Here is a 24,719-nt window from a genome sequence, read left to right as displayed (position 1 = left end):
AAAATATTCAGTTTCAATATAAAACGGATAGTGTTAAAGGGAATCTCTTAAACTTCTGCCAGGATTTCAGCAAAATCGTAAATATATAAAAGCCCCATGGAACCTCAAAAATTGAAAAATGGATTTTGAGGTTTTGAAAACAAGATGAAAAAGCGTCTGTGGTCTCCTCCCTTGTTAACATCAGTTGAATTATTCTTTTCTGATTAAGGACACGTTTTTATGTTGCTGTTAACAATATGTGTTTACAAGTCTCAGAAAATCATGCCCATAAGGGAAAAATACAGTTGCTTAACTTTAATTATCAGTTATTTACTTTTATTAAATCATGAAACTGAAAGCAATATTTACTAATTGGTTTAATTTGTATAACATTATCTGGATGGTTATTGTAAAGTTGCCACTGATGATTAATAAATACTGTGTAATGCTTTAAACAGTGTCCATTATAAAGTTGTTACTGACATAGGTGGTGTGATGTGGTGGTGGCCAAATCACAAGACTGTGAACCTGGACACAAAGTTGTGACCAAAACTACTCGGTCAGGTTTGGGTTAATTTATGACAAAGTAGGAGAGACACTGGTCTCAGTATTGTGGTCACACATACTTTATTGAGCAACACTAAAGGAAACCTTCTGCTTGAATGTGAGACACCAGAGGCTTTGACTAAATGTCAGTAATTGACACCCTGGAATTATGCTCAGTAATAAAACCTTTATTATTAAAGTCTTATACCCCATCATTTATGGGTGGAGCTGTCCTAAGGTACCTGTACACCCTAGACAGGAGACAAGTTGGTAGTTCACTTCACGAATAAATGCCACACAAAACCAATATATAATTATAATTGAGGTTTTTTATTTTTTTTAATTTTAATTACACAAATTAATGACACTTACATAAATTGCTCAATTAGTAATGATTTGCAAACACTTGCCCTGCAGGGCAAGCTCGGATCCTCTAGGCCTGGGAGCTTGAGGGTCCTGCGCAGTATCTTAGCTGTTCCCAGGACTGCGCTCTTTTGGACAGAGATCTCCAATGTTGTTCCCGGGATCTGCTGGAGCCACTCGCCTAGCTTGGGAGTTACCGCACCTAGTGCTCCGATTACCACCGGGACCACTGTTATCTTCACCCTCCACATCTTCTCGAGCTCTTCTCTGAGCCCTTGGTACTTCTTCAGCTTCTCGTGTTCCTTCTTTCTGATGTTTCTGTCATTTGGTATCGCTACATCTATCACCATGGCTGTCTTCCTCTTAGTCTACCACCACTATGTCCGGTTGGTTAGCCATCAACAGTTTGTCCATCGGTCAAACTGTCCCACGGGATCTTAGCTCGGTCATTCTCCACCACCTTTGGGGGCGTCTCCCATTTTGACCTCGGGACTTTCAGGCCACACTCAGCACAGATGTTCCTGTACACTATGCCGGCCACTTGGTTATGGCGTTCCATGTATGCCCTCCCTGCTAGTATCTTGCACCCTGCTGTTATGTGCTGGATTGTCTCAGGGGCATCTTTACACAGTCTGCACCTGGGGTCTTGCCTGGTGTGATAGACCCCAGCCTCTATGGATTTTTGTGCTCAGAGCTTGTTCCTGTGCTGCCATGATTAGTGCCTCTGTGCTGTCTTTCAGTCCAGCTTTGTCCAGCCACTGGTTGGATTTCTCGACATCAACCACTCCTTCTGTCTGCCACTGGTACATGCCGTGCACAGGCCTGTTCTTCCATGATGGTTCCTCTCCTTGGTTCTCTTCTGTCTCAGGTTTTTGCTGCCTGAGGTAGTCCTAAGTACGCTATCAGCCGTGGCCATCTTCATGATGTACTCATGGATCTTTATTGTTTCATCCTGGATACTGGTTATAACACTCACTAGTCCTCAGCCTTCTCCCTTCCACTTAGTGTACAGTCTCAGGGTGCTGGATATTGAATTTCAAGCTGACAGTGGCTCTCAGCTCTCAGATTTGTTACAATTAAATCGTTTAATGATATCTGAAGTCAAACTGTTTAGAATTACAGCACATACACAGACACATCAGACCCTAATCTGGGCCTCGTTTGGGCTACTCATGGCACTTTTGGCGTTGCCAGATGTGGACCACACGTCTTTACATCGGTTATAGGAAGTTTTTTTCATGTGGACCAAATGCTATAACACACCTGACATTTGGCCAATGTAACGCGGACCTAACAATGACAAACGTGGACTACAAATATTGCTGTCAGGAATTAGATTAAAGGAATAACACTGAGAATTCAATATTTCATTACTGGTAATTATCTTGAGAGTCCAAGAAATTCCCTTGGAGGATCCTGACCCCTGGTTTGAAAATCACTGCCTTTTAATTTCAATAATCTCAAGTCATTTAAAGGTAACACAGAGTTCAGCATCTATAAACCCGCAAGGTTTTTAGATTTAACGCACATAATAGGATAGGAGCATAATGAGGCTATTCATGGAAGATTATTCGAGACTGAGAAAACTTAGTGCATCAAAACAGAAACTATTTTAAGATCACTCCAAACACGAGTTCCCATAAAAGAGTATTGGCGCCGGGGAATTATAATGACCCCAGAGGTGTAAAAGTGAGTTCAGATAGCCTACAGCCTACAGCTCCACTTTTCTTTAATGTATTTATTTTTATTCTCTGTAAACGTCAGATTTCCAGCTGAAAATGGGATTAAAAGGATGAATCCCTCAGCTGATCCTAGATCATCAAATTCCCCTCCAGAAAACTAATTCTCTCCCTCATGTTTTAATCCCCAGGGAGCAGAGTCCCCATCATGTGAGATTATATCTGCGAGGTGGGTGGTGGAAGCGGGGGTGAAGAGGTGGGACGTCCTCTTTGAGAGAGGGGGAGAGGACGAACAAGAACAAAAAGAAGGAGGAGAGGGAGTGGGGTGGGCTCCGGGAGGACAAGTAGACCGGTCCACCGCAAGAAGTGACTTCAAACACGCGCGAGGTTCGCTGAAGGAGCGCACAAACTCCGGCCGCCAGTCGTCGTCATGCGCCTCGGCTTTTAAAAGCGTCCCGGCTTCTGCTGCTGCAGCTGAAGAGGGGGCAACTTGCTGTCGGTGACTCTTTTTTCTTAACAGAGTTTTGTGTCCAGCCGGTAGAGCTCTGAGCACGCGAACAGGAAGGAGGTGGATAACCCACTTCTCCAGGTTTCGGCATTGCGCCGCATTCCAGTCCGGTGCGTAGCGCTCAGGAGTCGGACCCGGTGCGCTCCGTCTCCCCGCTCCTTCTGAAGACTCCCGGATCTTTTCTGTTTGTGTTCAAAGCACCAATAATGCACAGAGAGACCCGCTTTCATTTAAGATAGATACACTCGAACACACACACACACACATCCCGTTTTTTTCCTTCTGACTGGATTTGGATTAAATCCTCTTTTTGGTACGATCATGTGTGGATGGTGGATATTTGTTGGCGCTCTGGCTGGGATCCTCACCGTCCCCCGTGGGATTCACGGTTGGTATTTCTAGTCTCTTTTCACCAAGCCACTTGTCCTCCTGTCCTGCTTGTTACGTAGCCAGGTCAGGGGTTACTAGGGACCACCATGCACGCTCGTATGAGATCCACCGACTCTAAATCGGATCGGATTTAGTTCAACATTAGCTACTTTGTCCAGCACCGAGTGAAGAATTGTTCCAGTATGCGCAGAGAAATCTTGTAGAGGAGTGAAAGTTGCGGGCAGAGCGATCGATCACCTTTTCCATTAGGAACACTTTCAGCTTAAAATGAATGCAATTTAGGCTATAATTGCTCAAGACCCACAATCCCAGGTAGAGGACCGTGAGCCAGAGCAGGGTGTTGTTACCCAAGGATAACAGTTCCCATCCCAACTTCAGGGTTGACAGATTTTCCCAGAAGAGAAAAGTCAGCTGGTGAATTTCAAATGAGCTCTTTCATATGACACAAACACTCGTTTGATAGGATTTCTGAATGAGCACACTCCACCTGGGTTGAGCTGTGCAGTCAGTAATGCTCTCCGAGTGGACCTGGAAATATCTGATTCAGGGAGAGCAGCTCGAATATTCACTAAAACGTGCTCTTTGATTATGTTTCAGTAACTAAAAGCATTTGTTAGGCGAGGTAAAACTGAAAAGACAAAAAAAGAAATCAGTTTTAACTGAGCTGCAGAAGTAATTTAACAGAATTTCAGACTTTAGTTGTAGAGAAAGTAGCACAAATACTCTTAACTGAAACACAGACATACAGTAACCTCATATAACCTTAACAGTAATTAAAAAATCTCCGTCTTTAACCCAAACTTCAAAGTCAATTTGAGAAAGTGAAACTCAAAGAAAGGACCAGACTTAAATACACCCTTAAACTCCTGATTTTAGGCGGGCACAGTTAAGCAAAACAATCTTCTGTTTAGATAATAATTCTGCAGGTACCCAGAGTCACATTCAACAGACTGCAAAGGAATCTGAATTAAAAAGCAACACATGAACGTGTTGTAGTTTTTCATATTCATATCTAAACACCTTTTTTAAAAAAAAAAAAAAAAAAATCCAGTCCTTCTCACGGCCTCTGTGTTGTATAAATATTCATAACTCTGCATCAGATCTAAAATAGCTGCCCATGCACGGCTACGATATTCCCATTAGAGGAGTTATAATGCACAAGACTGTCAAGAGCAGAATCTAAAGCAGGTCTGTGCAAGTGCTGCTGCTTAACTGACCCATTCATAGTTTCTCTGTAATCCTCCTGTCAGACCGAGGCATGTTTAATGTTGTAGCCTGGTATCTGGCGGGTGAAAACATCCTCTGCCTGCATGTAACAGCAGCAGCAGCAGCACCATATGCCTACCAAAGTCATTAGCATCCTCTCTCTTATTCTTGGCATGCGTTCATTCTGCTTGGCAGGACTTGCTTCAGTCAAATTCAAACTTTTATGAAGCAAGGTACCCCTTCGCTTCTTTCCGCGCTTAAAAGAGAGCCTGCTGGCATCGGCGAGCAGAGCAAAACGGTTATAAATGTTCAAATGTGATCAACAGTGAGTGCTGCAGGATGGACTGAAAGCCGAGCTGAGAACGGGGTTTTCTGGACAAATGTTTGGAGTCATGATGAGATTAGTGCTTTTCAATTAAGATTCCTTTGTAGAGCTTTGAGTGTGGCTCTGAGCATCTGCAGAATTATTATCTGCTACCGAATCAGATTAGAGTCGCACTCATCCAGGCAGTTATTGTTGAATATGCAAGCATTCCAGCTCAGGGTCTATGTAAATTAAACACTTTGAAGTTTGACTGCACTTTCATCTGATAAAACATTGATTTGGTGGCTTGCAGGCTTAAGTTTGGGTTAATCATAGGAGTTAAATGATTAGAACAACAGTACAAATGATTAGATTTCGACATAAAGCATTTCTGGGTTATTGTAGCGAAAAGATGTGCTGATCATTTCATTTTGTGGCACGTTTCTTTCAGAGGTGATGATGAACTGTGTCAACATGTGATATCAAAGGAAAATATGAAACTGTGGTAAAACGTGTGCAAATCTAGTCCTTGTTTTTTTTTGGTAATCCTATTTTCAGTCTGTACTGTCAAAGTCTACACGTATTTAGGCCACGATTGTCCTGAGCTGATCAGACATTTAAGGCTTCACTACCAGCAAACACCGTTTAATACCTTAAGATCCTGTTCACAAAGAATCATCTTGTGGAAATGGACAATGAAATCTAAATATGAACAACATTTCCTATTTCAGATTTCCATAATCCTCCATTATCTTCCACCGAACAAAGTTCTTTCCTCCCTCAAATTTGAGGGAGAAATGAAAGTCCAAACAAGGATAGAGGCATTGTTGCTGTTTCAAGTGGTTTTAGAACCCGATGATGATGAAGACAATAAATGTTTTGGGTTTTGTTGGTCTCAGCAGACACATTTGTGCTTAATCCAGACTTCCTGTTGCTCTCACACCTCGGTTATGACACTGGCAAGTATCTTGTGTGGGTCAAATGTGGGCCAAGTTTAGGAGCTGCCCTCGTTTCATTACATACCTGATATGTGGCCTATAAAAGCTGAACCTGACTCTGAGGTGCAGGAGTCAGACTAACCAGATTTTATTTATTGCTAGAAGGTTAATGTTTTAAAAAGTTTTTCTTAAATTCCTGAAATAAGGTCTGTGATTAACACAGATTATAGACAGATTTTTTACCATCATTTAGCCGTCATGCGGCACCTTTTCTTGGCGTTACTGAGTTTAAAAAGACTAATAAAGGTTGCACTTATTTATGAGACTATCATGCCGAAATGTGCAAGTATCATAAATCAGTACTTTCCTTTCTAGATGGCTTTCCCTCAGCCTCCATCACTACAGTGATTGGAGTCATTTTTTGTCCAGGATGTATCCTTTAACTTGCACTTTCAACAATCCATCTACAGACACATTCTTTCATCCATGTAATACTGCAGAAATGAGAAACATCCTGTGTCAGAGAGAAGCTGAAATGCTGCTTCGTGGATATGTTATTTCTAGGTTGGACTTTTGTAGTTCTTTATTAACAGCTCAGTGAAAAAAGCCTTCAGCTGATCAAAAATGCTGCAGTAAGAGTTCAGGGACTATAAATGAAGATCATATTTCTCTCATATTAGCTTCTATTTATTGGCTCCCTATTAAACCCAGAATTAACAAAAGGTGTTACAGTGTTTTATGCACCTCAGTAGTGAGGGAGACACCACTGCTGTGCTGTGGTAGTAGAATGGGAGGCAGAGCCTTCAGCTGTCAGGCTCCGATTTCATGGAGCTCCCAGTTTGGATTCGGCAGACAGACACCGTCTCTACTTTTAAGATTAAATTTCAAGCTTTCGTTTCAGATAAAAACGATGATGTGACATTGAACCACCCCTTAGTTATGCTGCTGTAGGCTCAGACTGTTGGGGGATTTCCCATGATGCACTGAGCACTTCTCTCTGATGCGTTTATATCCCACTGTTGCATGTTACCAACATTTGCCCGCTCTTTCCCATATCTTCATCTTTTCTGTCTTCCCTTTGCCCTCATCCCTCAATGTGTCACGAAACATGACTGCTCCTTCTTCAGTCTCATTCAGCTGGGGAGCGCTTCCTGTTAAAAGGGAGTTCTTCCTTACCACCATTGCCAAATATCCTCATAGAAGATAAGCTGATCCAGGGGTGGGCAATTAATTTTCCCAAGGGGCCACATGAGAAACTTTAACCAGGCCAGTAAGCTCTCTTTATAACTGTAAGAGATGATTTTAAATTATCTAATGGAAATATGAAACAGGTATAGGTAAAGCACCAATGATTTATCACTACTTAAACAACTTTCACAAAAATAGTTGTGAACAAAATGTGCACATTTTGACAAAATTTTAAAGACTTTTAAGTTTATACAAAGTGCTGCTTGTAGTTTGATTGCACCTGCAGTTTTTCAGCTCGTCTTTTACTTCTCTAACCCAACCCAGCGAGAGAAATCTAGTCTGTTTTAGGCTTGAATGTGCATTAAAGCCAGGTTCAACGTTTGAGCTGATAACAGACAGCTGATCGTCACTGAGAGAGGATCTCTATCTGGATTTGTTGAACTTCATCACTGAGAATGTTTGTTCACATATAAAGGGAGATCCTTGTCTCCTTGTCTGTGGAATGTTTTCCTCTTTGAAAGAGGAAGAAAAAATCCAGTGGTGATGCTGACTTGAAGTGCTCTGTCAGTGGCGAATCAAGCTGTCTGTGATGGTTCATTCTTAGCACTGACTCACACTACACCTCCTGATGTGTAACACAATGCAAAAACACTCATTTCAGTTCAGATTTCATTTCACTCACTTTTTCTTTTGCCTTCAAAAGTCAGAAATGTTTTCCCTTGCCAGATTTGGACAACCTTCGGTTGTAACATCTGTCAGTTTGTCCCATTTCAGCCTCTGCTGTAGTTTCGTTCATTCATCACATTGCTGCCAGCTGCTCCATAATCTCAAACTCTTTCTGTAGTTCAGGAATAAAGATGAGAAACTGAGGAGAAAAAGTTAAACTCGTCTGCTTTGTTTTCAACCGAATGTCCTTGATCAGTCTTGTTAGGGTTCACCTGGAACGGGGCACATTTTTGACTGCCTCCTTTTTTCTCAGTGGGCTTGAACAAGTGCATTAATTAACAGCAGTACACCGAGGACTCTTTGATGAGCTCTCCATCGGAGAACGGCTTGTTTTTTTTTTGTAATTCTGTGTTTAATCACAAAGCTAGTCTCGACTGCTCCGTCACTCGGTAAAAAGTTGTTTTTGCAGCAAAGGTTCAGATGTCTGTTCCTGCTCAGCAACAGTCAGTTTCCTTTTTTTCTCAATTGAAATGTCGTTTTTTAGTATGAGCTGACATCTTTCAAGGCTAGCAAACTCAAAACCCTTGTAAACCTTGGTTGCAACACATTTTACACTGAAGCTGCCTTCAAAATAAAAGCAAAAAAACTGTATTGTCATTTCCAATAAAATCACTAGTTTATCAAATAGAGTTTGTTAGTTGAAATGTGAAAAACAGCAGCTGATGTATGAAGTGTGCTTATTTGTATTTGAATCCTAATTTTCCATCTACCTCACGTGGGCTGGTCAGGTGGGCGTGGCCATATTATTCCCAATTCTTTCATAGAGAATCTGATCTGTGGAATTTTCCCTCTAAAATATAAAGGGCCATGAGACGCTTGTGTAAATAAAATTCATTAAAAAACAGCCAAAGAGCAAACTTTTGTTCCCATCATAGATGATTTTAACAATAGTCTAAAAGGCCGTATGTTTAAAACACGAGTGAGACCAAAAATAAGGATTTCCATGTACTTTGGGAGCAGGGAAAGTTGTGCCAGAAATCCCTGTGTGCACTTGATATGAATAGAATCCATCTTTTAAAAAACCTGCAAACTAAACCCATGCTCAGATAAAATGACACTCTCTCTCAAAGACACCAACATTTAATGTGTTAATTAATGCCTGAGATTCAAAGAGTGTTAATAATTGTTTACAATCTGAACTGTTAATTCGATTTTTCTTTAGCAGGCAGAACTGAAAAGTAAACCTCTCCACTGTGTCTTCCCCGAACTGATTAAACCCCCAGATTATATTTTACACAGCACTCTTTGTCCCATACAGCGAGATAAAGAGGATATGGCATGACGCAGCAGCATAAACACGCTCGCTCTCGGGCATCTTTTATGAGAGCATAACTGTAACTGTATTCTTGTTTCCCATCTCGACCATTATGGTAAATGTTTACCTCTTGCTGTACTTTCCCCTGAGGCAGCTTAGATTTCCCAGGTCTGGTGTCGTGAGGCTCGGAGCCCCGGCTGGGCCGAGGCGCGTGCTGTCTGTCCATCTGTCTGTTTGTGTTTTTGTTAAACATTTAGCTCTCAGACTGAGCAAAGATAATCAGTGGCACCCTGCAGTTTCAGTCTAAAGGTTGCATGTTTCACATTTATTAAAGGAATTTTTTAACGGCAGCTGTTTCCAGCTGTACACTGAATACAAATGTCGGTAAACGCTTAGTTTAATGAGACAGAGAAAAGCAAAGAAGAGGCATTACTGGATTCTGATTGGCTTGCAGCAGAATCAAAGTGAGAAAGGTTATAGCTGGTGTAAAGGTACTGCAGATAAAAGCAGTGTGGATGAATAGAGGTTCTTTAGATACTCAGCTGTTTTCACATAATGTCATAGTTCTGGACCCGCGTCCAATCAGTTAATTACTCTACCCAGTGTGAATACTCCCCTGGTTCCTCTACTCAGGTTCCAGTTTTTAACCTTTCAAGCTATTTCTAGTCTTTCCAGGCTTTTTTAGTCTCAAGGATTGTTTTCTGTCATAGACTGGGCATTTCTCACATTTCTCTCGCTCACTCACAGACCGACCTCGACCAGAAATATTAAACTTACACATACCTGCTGTTTCCACGTGCCATTTTAAAAACATTTAACACATCATTCAGAAGTCAGACGATGGCATTTTCACCCTGATTTTATTAGTGCAAAGATTTTACGGTTTATTTTTTAAGTCTGTCTATATTCTGGTGTGAGATATGAAGAAGGCCAAAGGCCACTTTTGGTTGCTTTAAGGCAGGATTGTCAAACATAAGGCCTTGGGCCCAGAAACGGCCCGGCAAAGACTCTAATCTGGCCCATTGGATAGCTTTGGAATATGTGGAGGGGATAGATTTGGGATTTTTAACTGTGTTGTAATAAGTTTTACACCTTTCAGACTTCTTCTGCTGCCATTCACAAAAGTAATTAAGTAACAGATAAATAATTAAATGACAGAAAAGTTCCTGTCTTGGGTCCAGATTGAAAAAAAACAGCAACTATTTCCTCTTTTTTATTTACTACAACATTTCTTCATCATGTAAAAAACTGAAACTTCTTTTTCTTATATTAAGACATCTCATGAATTTTAAATGTGTAGTTTTACTTCTTTACAGTGACAGAAAGGAGCGTTTCACTGGTCTGGCCCATTTCAGATTAAATTGAGCTGCATGTGGCCCATGAAATAAAATGAGTTTTACACCCCTGCTTTAGGGAATTATAAAATTTTCCATTTTTGGTGGGAAATTTTAAGCGACTCAGCTGGTCTAATAACATAATAGATGTATAAAATATGAAAATAACAGTCATTATAACAGTCATTTCATTGTTCTGTTCATAATAATCAGTGAAATAGATTTTTTAAAATCTAGAACGTTAATGCGATGAATAAAAAGTCTAGTGTGGTCCCTGATACGGCTGCTTGGCGATCCACACATGAGATTATGTCTTTAAATATGCTGATTAGCCATAAGTATCAAACCACTCACTGGGCAGGTGAATAACATTGATTACCTGATTACAGTGTAATAGGAACCCAACCTGTCAGCCTCAGCTACCCCCTCTCATTTCTGCAGTGTATCATAGTTATTAGGGGTTCAATAAATCCCAGCTCTGTTTACATATTTCCAAACCTTTTTAGAAGCATAGCATAACTACAGCAAAGTGGTGCATTGCTGTGTAACTGTTTGGTCAAAAGTCAGAACTTATTAAAACTGTATATTAGTCGATTACAAACATGAAAGTTTAATATTTAAAAGCTTGTTTTTGTATTATTATCCCACTGGGCTCGAGTCTCTGTGTTGCAGACATGTCCTGATCTTTTTCTGAGCTTGTCATCACACTAAGAACTTTATAAACCTGCATCTTAACAGGGGGACTGATTGATTGTCCTTCATACAGCTCATTTGCTGTTTAACCATCTGCAGGATGATCTCACAGGTATGATTCAGACTGAACTCTGATACTAATGGTGTGTTTTTTTTCTGTATCTCTCCCTCTCTTCCTTCTATGTCACCCCAGGAGCTTGTATCTATGAGGGAGCGCTGCATGCGGTAGGTACACCAACTCCTTTTGTACTCTCCTACCTCTTGCCTAGCACTGCTTTAAATCTCCGTCCCTACTGTTCACAGAATTCGGTGTGTTTATAAGGCTTAATGGGTCTTAGCTCGTGCATTATTCACTGGAGACTTGAGCAGGTTGGTGTGACTGACGTTTGAAGCTCTTACCTGTATGTGTGTGTATTCGGGGATAGGCGGTACGATGTATTATCGGTAGGAGTTGCTGCGCATCCTCTGTTGTTTGAGAAGTAGCTAAGAAGATGTGTCTCATCAGTAATGCATAGAAGATCCCGACTTTGTGTTTGATAATGGCGATGAAAGAACGTGATGCAGGGTCACTAGCAAAGATGAGCTGCTGTCTCCTGCTGTGCTGCCAATTGAAGGTTAGGCTGTTCTAAAAAAAAGTTTAAAAGAAGTTTATGATGAGCTTTGCTCCTGTGGTTCTGCTGGGTATTGGCTAACATCCAGCGCTTCGCTCTGAGGTGTGCTTCTGCTTTATATTCTTTAAACCCGGCTGCTGGTTACTCATATCTTTGCTTGAGAGTTATTTTAATGTTTAAAGTTGTCGTGTTTGGCTAGAGGCATCGGCAGATGAGGAGTGGTTTTGTTCCTCTGTGCAGGCAGCCGGGGGTTGCCCACAGATGTAATTTATATGATTATAAACTCAGACCAGCTTATTAACTTTTCCCCTTACACCACACGGGTGCACTCTTCTGGTTTCAGTCTGTCTGCTTGATTCTGGGACCAGGTATTGATGGGTTCTTCACACTGAGATGCAGTGGGAAAAGTGGGTGATGTTGGGTGATGACTTTTGCAAGAGAGAACCATGGCGGTAAATCTAATAGACTCCAAAGAGCCAATCAACAGCTACATTCTGAAACATATGGGCCAATCATGTTGCTTTACTAACAAAGAGGTTGTTTTACCTGTGTGGCAGCAGAGGTATCTGCTCATTATGATAGTATAGATGTAAGTAAGTGTATGATGTTTGCTGGATAACCATAGCCATAATGTGCATTTGTGTAATCCCATGAGCAGAAATGTGGATTGTTTACTTTTTCAGTCCCAGTAAGCACTTGGAATGGAAGCTGTGGCTCTCACCCCAATATGATAGATAGAGATTTAGTCTGGTTAATTCCAGATAACTGCAAACCTTTGTCAAGTTGCTGAGCTGCAGGAGTTGCTTCTGGTTTGGCAAGTTAGTGCTCGAACTGGTTTTGGGCTCTTTACAGGTTCGTTCTTGGGCTTCCACACCATATTTCATGTTAAAAAGGATGAGGACAAACATAAAGTGGACATACTTTGCAGTTTTTACAGCATATTTCAGTCAGAATCATTAAAAATAAAGTTCTATTCTGGGACCTCTGGGACCTTTCTTGAACTTAAATGAAAAGCCCAACAAGGGCAGAGCAGCAACAAGACTAGCATTACTGAACAGAGTAAGCATCAATAACAACAAACACTGCGGTGATTAAATCTGATAAAGTATAAATGATGATCTGGGCTGGAGGTGGGTTGCAAAGCAGCTTGCAGATACTCAGCAAGAGGCTTTGGCTATCAGCTAATGTGGACTGGCACTAAAATCAGCACTAACACTGTCCACATTAGCTTTAGGAGTTCCCTTCATGGTGGTTAGATGGTGTAATACATTTGACTGTATCCTTTATGTCATAATATATACGTAGAGATAATGGGTGGAATCAAAAGAACATTTTTTAATCTGACTACATTTCGCTAATGCTTTTTCAAATGTTTAATCTCGTTACCTTTCTTTGTTTAATGTCTGATGTCTGTCTTTCAGCTGTCTGTTGCCCTTCAGTTTGAATGCAGCTGCATAAAAAAAAATATCATGAAAGGTGCACAGTGAAAATACACATATTAAGCCAAAACAGGTTTGAACTGGGCAGAACTGGGCAGGTGTAACAGGCCGATTTAACCAACAAGGGCCAAACCATTAAAACAGGGATCACTCAACAGACTGGCAAAGGACGTCCAGCACCTGAGGCAGGGGTGGTCATAATGCTTTGCCTCATCAGAATACATTTTATATATTTAATAAAAACCCTGATTTGTTTTTTTCCTGTGAGTTACACGACTTTAACCTTGCCTGAAAGAGCCGCGAGTCTTTAAAGAAATTTGTCAGCCAGGTTTAAGTGAAGACTTCTGAGGGTCTACATGATGTTTCTAATGCTTTTCCTTCCCGAGGCTTCTTAAAGAAAGAAAAGCTGACCTGTTAAAGTCATTCATTATTAGCACAGCTTGCACTTTGAAACGATTCAGCCTTAACATATCTTTTTCTCCTTTTAGCAGTTGAACCTGAGGAAACGCAAATGAAAAGAATGAAATTTGCTGCTGTGCACTTTAGAAAAAGACCACTTGTGTCTTTCAGCAAATGGTAAACTCTCTTAAAAAGCCTTAAACATGGGTCTCAGCAGTAGAGTTGCGGTTCCCAGGTAGACTAATGATGAGCTCCTGCTTCTTTCCTGCTGTGTCATCAGTGTAATTACAGCAAAGCTCAGAGCAGCAAGCTGTAACATACCTGCAATCCTGTAAATGCACACAAACACATCCTGTCCCCTGTGTTACTTTTCCCTCCGCTTTGAAGGAGGGGAATGTTTGCAGCAGGGCCGTAAAGACAGGCATGGCTCAGTTAGTGTTTTAGGAGGGAAAAGGGGGGAGGAGGAGTGAGGGTGGAACAGAAGGGAAAAAAGGAGAGGGCAGAGAGACGGGAGGGACGTCCCAGCATGTTCGAACGCAGCTGGGAAAAGGCCCTCCTGGAGTTCAAAGTAAGTGGCGGCCCCTCAACACCTGGAGTGGTGGGCCGATAGAAACAAATGTGCAAAAGAAACACGCGCGGATTAAAGTGCAGGTCTCGGTAAAAGCCTGCAGGGCCCTCTGTGTGTTTGGTTCTGTGGTGAAAATAATCACAAGTCCTCGGTGTCCTCTTTCTTCTTTTTCCAGACTTTAATTTCTTTATTTGATTTGGTTTAGCGATCGGCTTGATTTATGCCAATAATAACTCTGTCAGTGCCTGAACAAAGATCATTCTGATCACTCGTCACAGCTAAATTAAAAAAGACATAAAGGTGCGATTATAAATATGAGCTGACAGGCATTTTAAACCACAGACCTATTTCATATCAGGGCAGTGAGCCAGTTTTCCCATATGTTTCTCAGCGACTTCCTTCAGCTATTTTCAGTGCTTTAGCGATTTCATGGTTAAAGTCATACGTTGACATTGTGACCCTCATGTAAAGTTTGACAAACACAGCAGTTTTATTTTCTACAACTTGTGCTCACACGTTTCATTTACCCTCTCTGGCCTGCTCAAATACACAAGGTTTTACTCACGCTGTGTGGTTTGATTGATCGGTCAAACATGAGTTAATGTTTTTCCTACGTCCAAGCATTTTTATACATTTCAGGAAAAGTGTCACAGTTGGCTTCACTGCATGAAAAAGTGGATTTCCAGCCACATGAACTGCCATAAACCTCACTGTTTCAGGAAAGAAAAGTGAAGACTTATTATTATTAGTAGTAGTAAAAGTACTGCATTTACTAAGGACTTTGACATCCAGTATGCATGTGTTCATGTTGTTATCATCATATAGTTTAACTGTCATCAGGGACATGAATGATTATCAGGAAACTAAAACGTTTAAAAGGAACGTGTCGGTTCTGAATCAAAGCTTTATTAAAACTCTAAGATTCCAGGAAATGAACTTATCTGATTTCCACAGTCAGAGTCGCAGACATAGATTACAGGACATGGTCTTCCCTTGCTGGAGTCCTCTTAGTGAACCATGATTTCATGGTCTACAGGTATACATGTAACTGGGTTTCTAAAAGGATTTTTAGACGTTTGCATCTGCACGCCAAAGCTTTTTCACACAAATCTCAGTAATACTTGGATAAATGTTAAGGGACACTCCTCTTAATCTTTGAATTCAGGTGTTTTCAGTCTCATTGCCACATGGTATAAAATGAAGCGGCTAGGTGCTTGACTGAATTTGTGGAAGCATTTACAGAACCACAGCACTAAATGGCAGAGCACCATGCGCCGTAAAAGTCGCCAACTCTCTGCTGACTCACTGACTGCAGAGCTTCATGACATGGGTCTCAACAGCTAAGCAGCTCCTGTACGTGCAATGCATGGGTTCAGATAGTGCGTATAAAAGATGAACTATGCTTTCTAAAAGCAAAGTTCTTTTAAAGCTGCATTCTTGCTAATGGCCAGCAGGGGTCGACTTCTCTGATGTTGTGATTTATTCATAAAAGGTTCTCGAATAAATTCATGGTCTCAGTTGCTGGGTCCAAGTATTCATGAATACAGTAGTATACTTTATGTAAGCTAACATCCCCATTAGAGTAAAAAAGGTAAAAATAAAAGGGCATGGTTTAAGGTGTCCTTTACAAGTTGCTAAGATATGAACGTGCACTGTTCCACATATTCAGAGACCTCACTAACTAACTGGTGATGTTCCTGTCTTTTATATACAGTTTATGTCTGCATGTTTTTTGATTTAGAAGAGAAGGACATTTGGACACACAGATGGCTGGGGAGATTCTGACAATATGGTCTGTCTATTTTACATCAAAGATGGATTTAAAGTTGTCTTTTGACAGCGGCCATCTGGGAAATCAGAACAAGTAACTGTTCAGACAGCCGGCAGCAAACTGTCTGATCGTCCAACAGCCAATGTGTTGAGCAAGTGAAATAACAATTAGTGTTCGGGAGGCACCACTGTGAGCACTGCTGTAGAAATACTTACTGTTTTTCTGGCTTGTTCTTCAGTATTAATATTCAGTGTTAATAAAGGCCTTACAGCCAAAAGTTCTAATTTTCCCACATGTAAGAGTCGAATTCTCGTGGTAGAAGTTTTCCCGTGATCAAACCTTCCCATTGTTTGGATTTCTTCACTGACTGAATCACCAGTCAGCAGTGTCTCTGCTGCAGCCCTGGAGGTTGTAGAGCATCCTGAACAGTCTGCAGAAAGACCTTCAGTGGTGCCATCACCCTGAGGAAATCCTGAATATCCCAAACTTGCAGCTCATACCAGCCTGAATGCTTACAGCGTTTTCTGAACATGGCTGCCGGCGGAGAAAGAGCCTTTTTATTTAATTGATTCATTTAAACGTTTTTAAACTGAATAAATTTTTGACTGTCACCTCTGTTTCACTCTCTGGCCTTTCTAAATAAAGTGTCTTTATTTTTTATTATTAGTCTTTTGACTTTATTACAAATTATGTGTTGTGTTTTGTTTCTTTTGCTTGTTTTGAGTGCCCAGAAGTCCTAAACCCAACAATATCTTTACATAACTTACACATTTTTATTTTTAAAGGAAAGAAAGGCAGCAAGTCCTCATATCTCCAGTCTAGAACCAACATTTTTAGATGTTTTTCCCAATATATGACTAGTTCTTTTAGTTGTTGAATATTTTTTTACCATTTTTACCATTACTAGAATTCAGCAAAACTGAAGCATAAGCTTCTTGAGTGTCTGTACGACACAGCAAACTGTAATAATCCATTACAGTGGTCTAAAGGCACCAGTGCTGTAAAGTTAAGTATTTTAAGTTTGAGGGGATTGAGACACTTTTAGAGCCAGCCTCTTGTGGCAGTTAGATGAACTGCAGTTTTCTTTTCATGCATGTTCATATCTGTTAAGATCCACTTTAAAGGAGTAACAGGAAAGAAAAACAACAACAACAAAAAATAAAAAAACAAAACAAAAAAAACCTCCATCTTTTATGTACAGTTTATGGTTAAAATCTAATTTTATCAAACCAGAACAGAAAGGTTTGTAGTATTTATGATCTTACCTTATGTTCTTACTTTTCTGTGGAGTAAAGGAAGCGTAATTTCTCTGAAATATGTAGTGACAGAAAAATAGAAAGCATTTGTTCCTAAACAATCAAATTCTGTCGGCAGGAGTTCAGGTTCTTCAGTCACCCCCAGGCGGTACAGTACAAAGCTGAGGGGATTGTGGGTAACGTGTAGTACATGCGTCTTGACAGATTCATGCTTCGCACTTATTGCAGCGGTGCAGTGTGCCACCGGGCCTGACGTGCCGCTGAAAAAGAGTATAAAGCCTGCAGTGAAGGACAGCAAGCCTCCACAACATGCAGCACCATGTCCAAATATATCACCTGCCCCTCAAGGCTTGAATTCCTGGCATTGCAAGTCACCCGTCCGCAAGGAATCAAAATATAGGGCACCTCAAGAATAGCGCTACCAGGACAGAGGTCCGAACTGTATGTTTACAAAGAAGCAGAGCTGGGATTGACCTAACAATACCTGTTTCTACCTGTCCTGCACCCCTTAAGTGCTGTATTGTAAAGATGATACATTACAGTAAAGTAAATGTGTTTTTAGAAGAATGAAGTTTCTTCCAGTCCTAACTCATCCCCTGTATATTTAGACTTTTACTCCAGATTTAGTAAGAACAGCTTTGTTATTCCTCTCAATAGGACTCCAGTAGTTACTTTCCTCAGCTGAGCTTGTGACATGTCCAATTATGCACACGATAATGCACAGGCAGAGAGTTCACACTATAGTAAACAATAAAAGGGTAATGAATATTGTTGCTCCACACTTGGGAAAGCAAATCTTTTGTCTCGTTGAGCTGCTCTGATTTCTCTGCAGCCCCTCAGACGGTTCTTAGAGTCGTCTACGTGTTCGATGTTTACATGCAAAACTGACACTGTGATCACTTCCTTTTGTTTGAATTGCTGTAGCTTGTAAAAACCTTTCATGTCTTCATACACAAACTCAACTTTGGTCAACTTTAGAGCAGTTATTGCTTTGAGGGAGCTGCTTGGTGAAATGTGCAGCGTTCAAGACATTCTCACATGCTAAAGGTTTGTGTCATCTCTCTCCTTTCTGGTCTCAGCACTATCTGCTGTTAATTAATGCTAAGATACCCTCATTCTTTATATTAGGTGGTGATGGTGGTGTTGATAGTTTGACTCTGCCTTCAAGCGAAGCCATTTGGAACAATTATAAACACTTTTAATTGGACGACATGCTGTTTAAACTCGCTCCATTCAACCACAGCCTGACCCCGAAACCATGACCACTCACCCCACATCTTACCCCCCCCCCCTTTTTTTTTTTTTTTACATCTGCCAGGTAGATTATGATTATCTGTGTGTTTGTTTGTGTGTTTGCTGGTTAGCAGGATTATTCAAAAAGTTATGGGCAGCAGGAAGTGTGGGGCTTGGCCCAACTTAGAATAATAATAATAACTGTGAAGTTTATTTGTAAAGCAAATTGTTTTATTACACACGATATAATGCAATCAGTGAAGAGGAGGAAGAGATCAAAAGAAGATTAAACACCAACAAATCAGTCTCTAAAGATGAATTATAAAATTAATTGGTGTATCAGTTTAAATCAGGACACTGAGACTCAACAGCTTGGTTGTCTTTTCGTTCCAGATCTAGATTCAGGAACTTTTGGAAGTGTTCATAACTTCACATCATAACTTTACAAGTCAAATCAAAATAAGAAAAAAATGCCATGGTGCTGGTTTCCCATCTCAGACTGTTCTTGTTTGTTTCCAGTAATAGTTTTAGTAGTGATAACTGATCCCTGTTATAGCTGTTAAATAGATTTAATCTAGTCAGTCGCTTCTTCTTCTTCTACTTCTTTCAGCTGCTCCCTTCAGGGGTCGCCACAGTGGGTCGTCTGCCACCATCTTACCCTATCCCAGCATCCTCCTCTGTCACACCAACCCTCCTTCACTACATCCATGAATCTTCAATTCAACATTCGTTGTCAAATATATCCACCATCCCTCCTCCCTAACCCTAACCCCATCTCAGCCTTCCCTCTCTAACTTTGTCTCCAAAGCTGGTGCAGACTCTGCGCTGTTGCTATAGTCAACAGATTGTGGAGCACTGATATAGAGCAATGGTTAAATATTGAAGCATCCTGATGAATAGTTTAAACAGACTCACACGAGCTAATCAGAAAGAAGAATTTTGTAAATATGTTTGAATATCATTTAAAGCATATGAATGATCAACACCATTAATGTTGCTTTTTAAGGGTGTGCGAGTCAGGTAGTTGATGACATTGTGGACCTTTTGAATCTGAGTAGCCCTCATCACTTTTCATCACACGGCCTCCCCTCTGAAGTAAAACTCCGTATATAATTTTCCCGCAGTGGAAATGCATCACAGCTTTCGACGTGTATGCAGCTCTCCAAGGTGATCTCTCAGGAAAATAGTTTTGCACAAGACTTCCAGTCACCGTCAGAAAAACAATCTCAGCAGTATGTCTGATCGCCGCTGCTGCCCGACACGCTTCACAACTTGAGTTTGATGAGCCTGACTGGAAAAAAAAAGAAATAAAACTAGCTAGAAAAACTTCATCTCCAACTCAAATTAAAACAAGAGTTCAGTGAAGGCAAATACAAGAAGCTCTTTTAAAGGAGAGAGAGACGTCTGTGCCGAGGTGTAATATCCTCATCACGGATATTCATAACCATCAGCGCAGTTCCCCGTAGGGTTCAGTGGTGAAAAATGATATTAAAAGAACTAAGAGGATCTGACTGCTGTTAGACTGAATATGTATATCGAGGTAAACTGCCTTCTTCAAGGCTCCTTTGTGGATTAATGCAGAAACTGTAGTGATATTTCCTCAGTGACCACAGGACCACTGCTGTTCTCCATACAGGGCTCTAAACCACCCATGTGATCGAATCAAATCAGACCTCATTTCTGTACACCCCCTGAGTGACGAGACATTCGCCCCAGGCGCACTTCACGGCTGCAGGAGTGAGCCAAGAGCAGAAAAACAGAAAAATACTGAAATGCCAAAAGCAGATATGAAAGTGAAAACAGGATGAGGGGTTGGGCAGAAGAAGCTCGATTTGAAAGGTGACAGTCTGCGACAGAAACACAGTCAACAGGGAGAATGTGCAAAATCTGACAGCAGCGACCCGACTTCACTTTACTCGCATGAGACAGAAAGTCAGAGTCAGCAATTTCTTCTTCTAAGCGTGTTAAGAAATCCTGGGCTGGTGGGATCACCTGAAACCAGCAGAGGAAACATCGACTGAAAAGCTAAACTCAATGAATATTGCAGTATTTCTGGCTCCTAAGTGGTTTATGGGCATCTTTGTCACCAACAGTCTGATTACTGTTTACAGGAAAACCCAACTTGATTTGAAGCAGACCAAATATGATAATTTTTATCCATTTTATTATTGTTGGGCTCTACTAGATTAGCTTTGCATGATTCACAATTCAAAATAATCTTTATTTATCTTACACTGGGTCTTGGTGCAGCCCTTCAGCTCATCTTCTCTTTGGACAAAGCTGTTTTATCTCCTCTCTCTCTTACAACAACCTTGTGACCAGCTGCCATTTGTGGGGTGAGATGACCATATTATAAATACCTGCTATGATATCATCCGAATCCAAAAAGGAGAGCAGTCTGAAACATGAGATTGTAACTTATAAGATTTACACAAATTTAACTAAACTTTTATAAACCGTAAATATATAATAGAAAATAATGAAAAGCATAATAGGTTCCACTTAAGATGTCTGAAGTGTTAGTTTTGTTGGTGTTTTCTTGATGATAACGCGTGATCATAAAGGATGAAGCCAACATTATAATTAAATCTTTGTTATTATTAGAACAACAAGTCCATTAGCTGTTACTGAAGGTGTATTAACAGTCTTTAAATATTCAAAAGTGGGTGAAAAATATAGATATTCTCTTTGAAAAAGGACTGAGCTGACTAATTTAAGAAAACTAGGAACTGTAACTTTTTGGTATGCAGTTAAATCGCAGCTAGCAGGTAATTTTATTATTTTATAGGCCAACTACTGTGATCCACAACATGTTTTTTTCTGTTAAAAATGCTGCAGCTCTATCTTGAACTATCAGTTCATTACAGTTACTCTTCATTGCGCTGATGCAGTTCCCGAAGCAGTTAAGGCGCACGTTATAGGAAAGACTCACCTGTGCAAAAAAATCACACACAACAAAAACCTTTTTATCACAATATACAAAGTTTGACAGTGACTTCAAGTCTGTGACAAAACAATAAATACCTTTCACCATTTCAAGACTTAAATACTAAATGATTTTACACTTTTCTCAAAACTGCACTGACTGAATGCAAAGAAATGTGTCCTGTTGAACTGGAGCACGCACACGGCCCCATCTAAGACTCAATGGCAGCAGACAGTACTGGAATATGTGTGACTAGACTTCCTAACATGCAAGTTACATAGTAGGGACAACAGGTTTCATAAAATATGGGACTCATTTATGGTGTACGCCGGTTTGGATATTTCTGCTATTTTCTCACAGGCCCTGGTATAATATAAGCATGCCACTGAGTATTGCTAACTCTATCTCATAATCAAAGTATCTGGATTTTCCATTTATTTACTTGTATTCTTAAGGCAGGTTCTCTGTTTTCAATTCAATTCAATTCAGTTTTATTTATATAGCGCCAAATCACAACAACAGTTGCCTCAAGGCGCTTTATATTGTACAGTAGATCCTACAATAATAGATACACAGAAAAACCCAACAATCATATGACCCCCTATGAGCAAGCACTTTGGCAACAGTGGGAAGGAAAAACTCCCTTTTAACAGGAAGAAACCTCCGGCAGAACCAGGCTCAGGGAGGGGCGGGGCCATCTCTTTTGTCTGTTTTGTTCTGTTCTGTTGATTTTGTTTTGTTTAATACTGGTGTTATTGTAAAAGTTTAAAACTCAATAAATACGTCAAGGAAAAATAACTGCACTGACTTTGAAAGCCTACTCACGTTTCATTTTTGTCTTCAGACATAAATGAAATGTGAAGGATTTATTTGAAACCTTTAAACAATATAACTGTTGACAATGAGAAAACAGTGAAACTGTATGCATCAGAAAGCAAAGAGAAATATATAAACTTAGACTATAGCACCAAGTATAGCACAGTAAAGTCACTCTACACACAGACACACACACACACTCTCTCAGGTGGGACATCATTGTAGCCAGTATCCGTTGCTTCCTTTAGATGTATCAGATCACGAGGCTGTCGGTTATACCCCTTCCTCCTCCAAGCAGAGAAGAATTCCTCAGTTGGGTCGACAAATGATGACTGTGGTGTCACGAACACCGTGTCTGGAGGTGGAAACTTTACCAACTGTATCACGTGAAGCGAGGGCATTGTAGAGCGCTTTGCAGGACCCAGCATGTTCAGCAACAGCAGCACACATTGTTTTCCCTGACATATTGACCGTGGCTCTGACTGATGATACTCCTGCCACATCTCCTTACATCTCGCGCAACTCAAATATTGTCTGTAAAATCCAAAAGTCTTCACATTATAAAAATCTGAGTGTAGCTTAGAGAAAAGAGAAAACTTCTCACCTTTGTTGGTATTTCCCTGGTGTCACATTCTGCATTTTAACTACCCTGAAGACGATCTCCTCTACTGGAGTCTGTATTGTTGTCATGGATCCAGTCTCACATGAGTTTTATTCTCAACCTTTAAGTTATTGATTTGTGTTTCCACGCTTTTGTTTTTGTTCCTCAACACAAATTTCCCAACATTATTTTGTGTCCCTGAACACAACATTTCATCTGTCTGCTCTCATGAGTACTGATGTGTCCATGTATACAAAAAAACATATATTTGCCTCGTTAAGAAGTTGAAAGTGTGATGATCGAGCTAATCGTTTTGCCTTTCACGCCAAGTTTGAGTTATATACACCTCATGTGTTACCATTGTTTTGTTTTTGTTTTTTTTAAATTAAAAATAGTAACAGTGACTTAGTTGGGTTTAGAAAATGACAACGGTTTAAGTTAAAATGTAACCTTTGGCACATCTTTTAAAACTTCGTCTTCTTGACTGCCAAGGTGACGCAGCTGACAATTCGTGTCCTTGAACACATATTGTATTTTCATAACTGTTACTCAAAGTGACGTGAAACTGGGCTGTTTGAGTGGGTTCCTTGCTAACCCTTAAATTTGTTCTGTATCACATTAAACTTTGAAATTCTAAATACAAAAAAGCACAAATGGAAAAACAACAGTTTTGTAATGTAAAAATGCAAAGATCGGTATGTTACTGCAATGCATTTTGAATATCTACACCAATTACGACAGGTTTTGAACTTTCCTTAAGGAAAAAATGTAAATCATCACCCGAGCAAGCGTCCTTCATAAACAAACACAGCTAGTATCAAATCTGCTTTTTTGGCATCTGTTAGGTAATTTTCTGGTGGCATGAATAACAGATGCAGCGCTCGCACTGCGCTGCATATTAATGTTTTATATTTGATCTTGTGTCAACATTAACTTTATGAAGCTTGTTGATGGCTCAAAACACTGCATTGTCAGTCAAGTTTTTCCTGCAGTAGGAGTTTATTGTAATGTTGGGATCGTGTTTCTGTTTTAAAAAGACGGGCTTTCTTTTCGTTTTTCAGAATATTTAAATCGGTTGATTCGGTGACGACTCATCCGTTTGGCTTTGGTGCTCAGCATAAACATCACATAAAAAACGAATTAAAGCAAACGATGAAGTTCAGTCTGGGACATGCTGTGCTGCACTTTCCGTCACTGCCACTGTTGAGTGGATAAAGCCTCGTGTTGACTGCAGCGAGTTTTTCTTTACCTACTCGACTTACTGAGGAGTTCTGTTAGATTGTGAATGCTGATTTATCCAAATTAAACCTCGCTCACACTGCGCCTCGCTGTTTATCCCTTTGAGAGGTTTTTCCTGCTCCTGTGATGTGTGAAGTTCCGAACATAATGAGACGAGCGCCGGCCGCACTGATGTCAGGAGAATAGGGGCTTTTCAGAAGTACTGTGGCCCAGGACACAGAAATAGATTATCTGAGGACTTGCCATTCGTGGCTGTACCACATCTGAATTATTAAGTGGCCCGAGGCTGTGAGGTGCCTACACTGGCTGCTCTTTTCATGATGCTTTTAAAGCTAAACTGCTTCTTGCATTTTGAATTCCTGCGTATACTTTTGAGCCAGAGCAGCAGTTCCCCATTTGTTTTGCTCAAGGGGGAAACCTATATACAGCAATATGTCCATCACTGAGATTGGTTTGGATTGCGTAGAGGCATTAAAGTTTCAAGGACACTCTAGAGTTACTCGGTAAGGCGCTACAGGTTACAGTGGTTTAAATCTTAAAATGTAACATCCAGGAGAGGAAATGGCACTTCATTTTTTTTCAGTTCATTTTATCCTTACTGCTCGCTAAACAGATTTTTTTTTTTTTTTTTTTTTTTTTTTTTAGGTGTGAATACATTTGTTTTTATGTTTGTGGTGCAGGCAGGGAAAAAACAAACTTTTTCTAAAAACGATCTGCATCTTCAGACATCCGTGACTGTAAAGACAAAAAC

The 24,719-nt window shown here is 40.4% G+C and overlaps 1 protein-coding gene across 2 annotated transcripts in view; it reads left to right on the top strand.

Moving 5' to 3' along the window:
• Nucleotides 1–2,911: 2,911 nt before the first annotated feature.
• fras1 (Fraser extracellular matrix complex subunit 1) overlaps nucleotides 2,912–24,719 on the top strand; it is a 323,395-nt gene continuing 301,587 nt past the window's right edge. For both annotated transcript variants that reach the window (XM_063490043.1, XM_063490042.1), the window contains exons 1-2: nucleotides 2,912–3,463; nucleotides 11,303–11,334. In XM_063490043.1, coding sequence (XP_063346113.1) covers nucleotides 3,397–3,463; nucleotides 11,303–11,334 — 99 coding nt within the window. In that variant the 5' untranslated portion in view covers nucleotides 2,912–3,396. The remainder of the gene's footprint in view (nucleotides 3,464–11,302; nucleotides 11,335–24,719) is intronic.

This window comes from Pelmatolapia mariae, linkage group LG12 (assembly GCF_036321145.2).
Source record: "Pelmatolapia mariae isolate MD_Pm_ZW linkage group LG12, Pm_UMD_F_2, whole genome shotgun sequence".
Lineage (NCBI taxonomy): Eukaryota > Metazoa > Chordata > Actinopteri > Cichliformes > Cichlidae > Pelmatolapia > Pelmatolapia mariae.
Note: the sequence above shows the minus strand (reverse complement) of the source record. Positions and strands in the feature narration are given on the sequence as shown.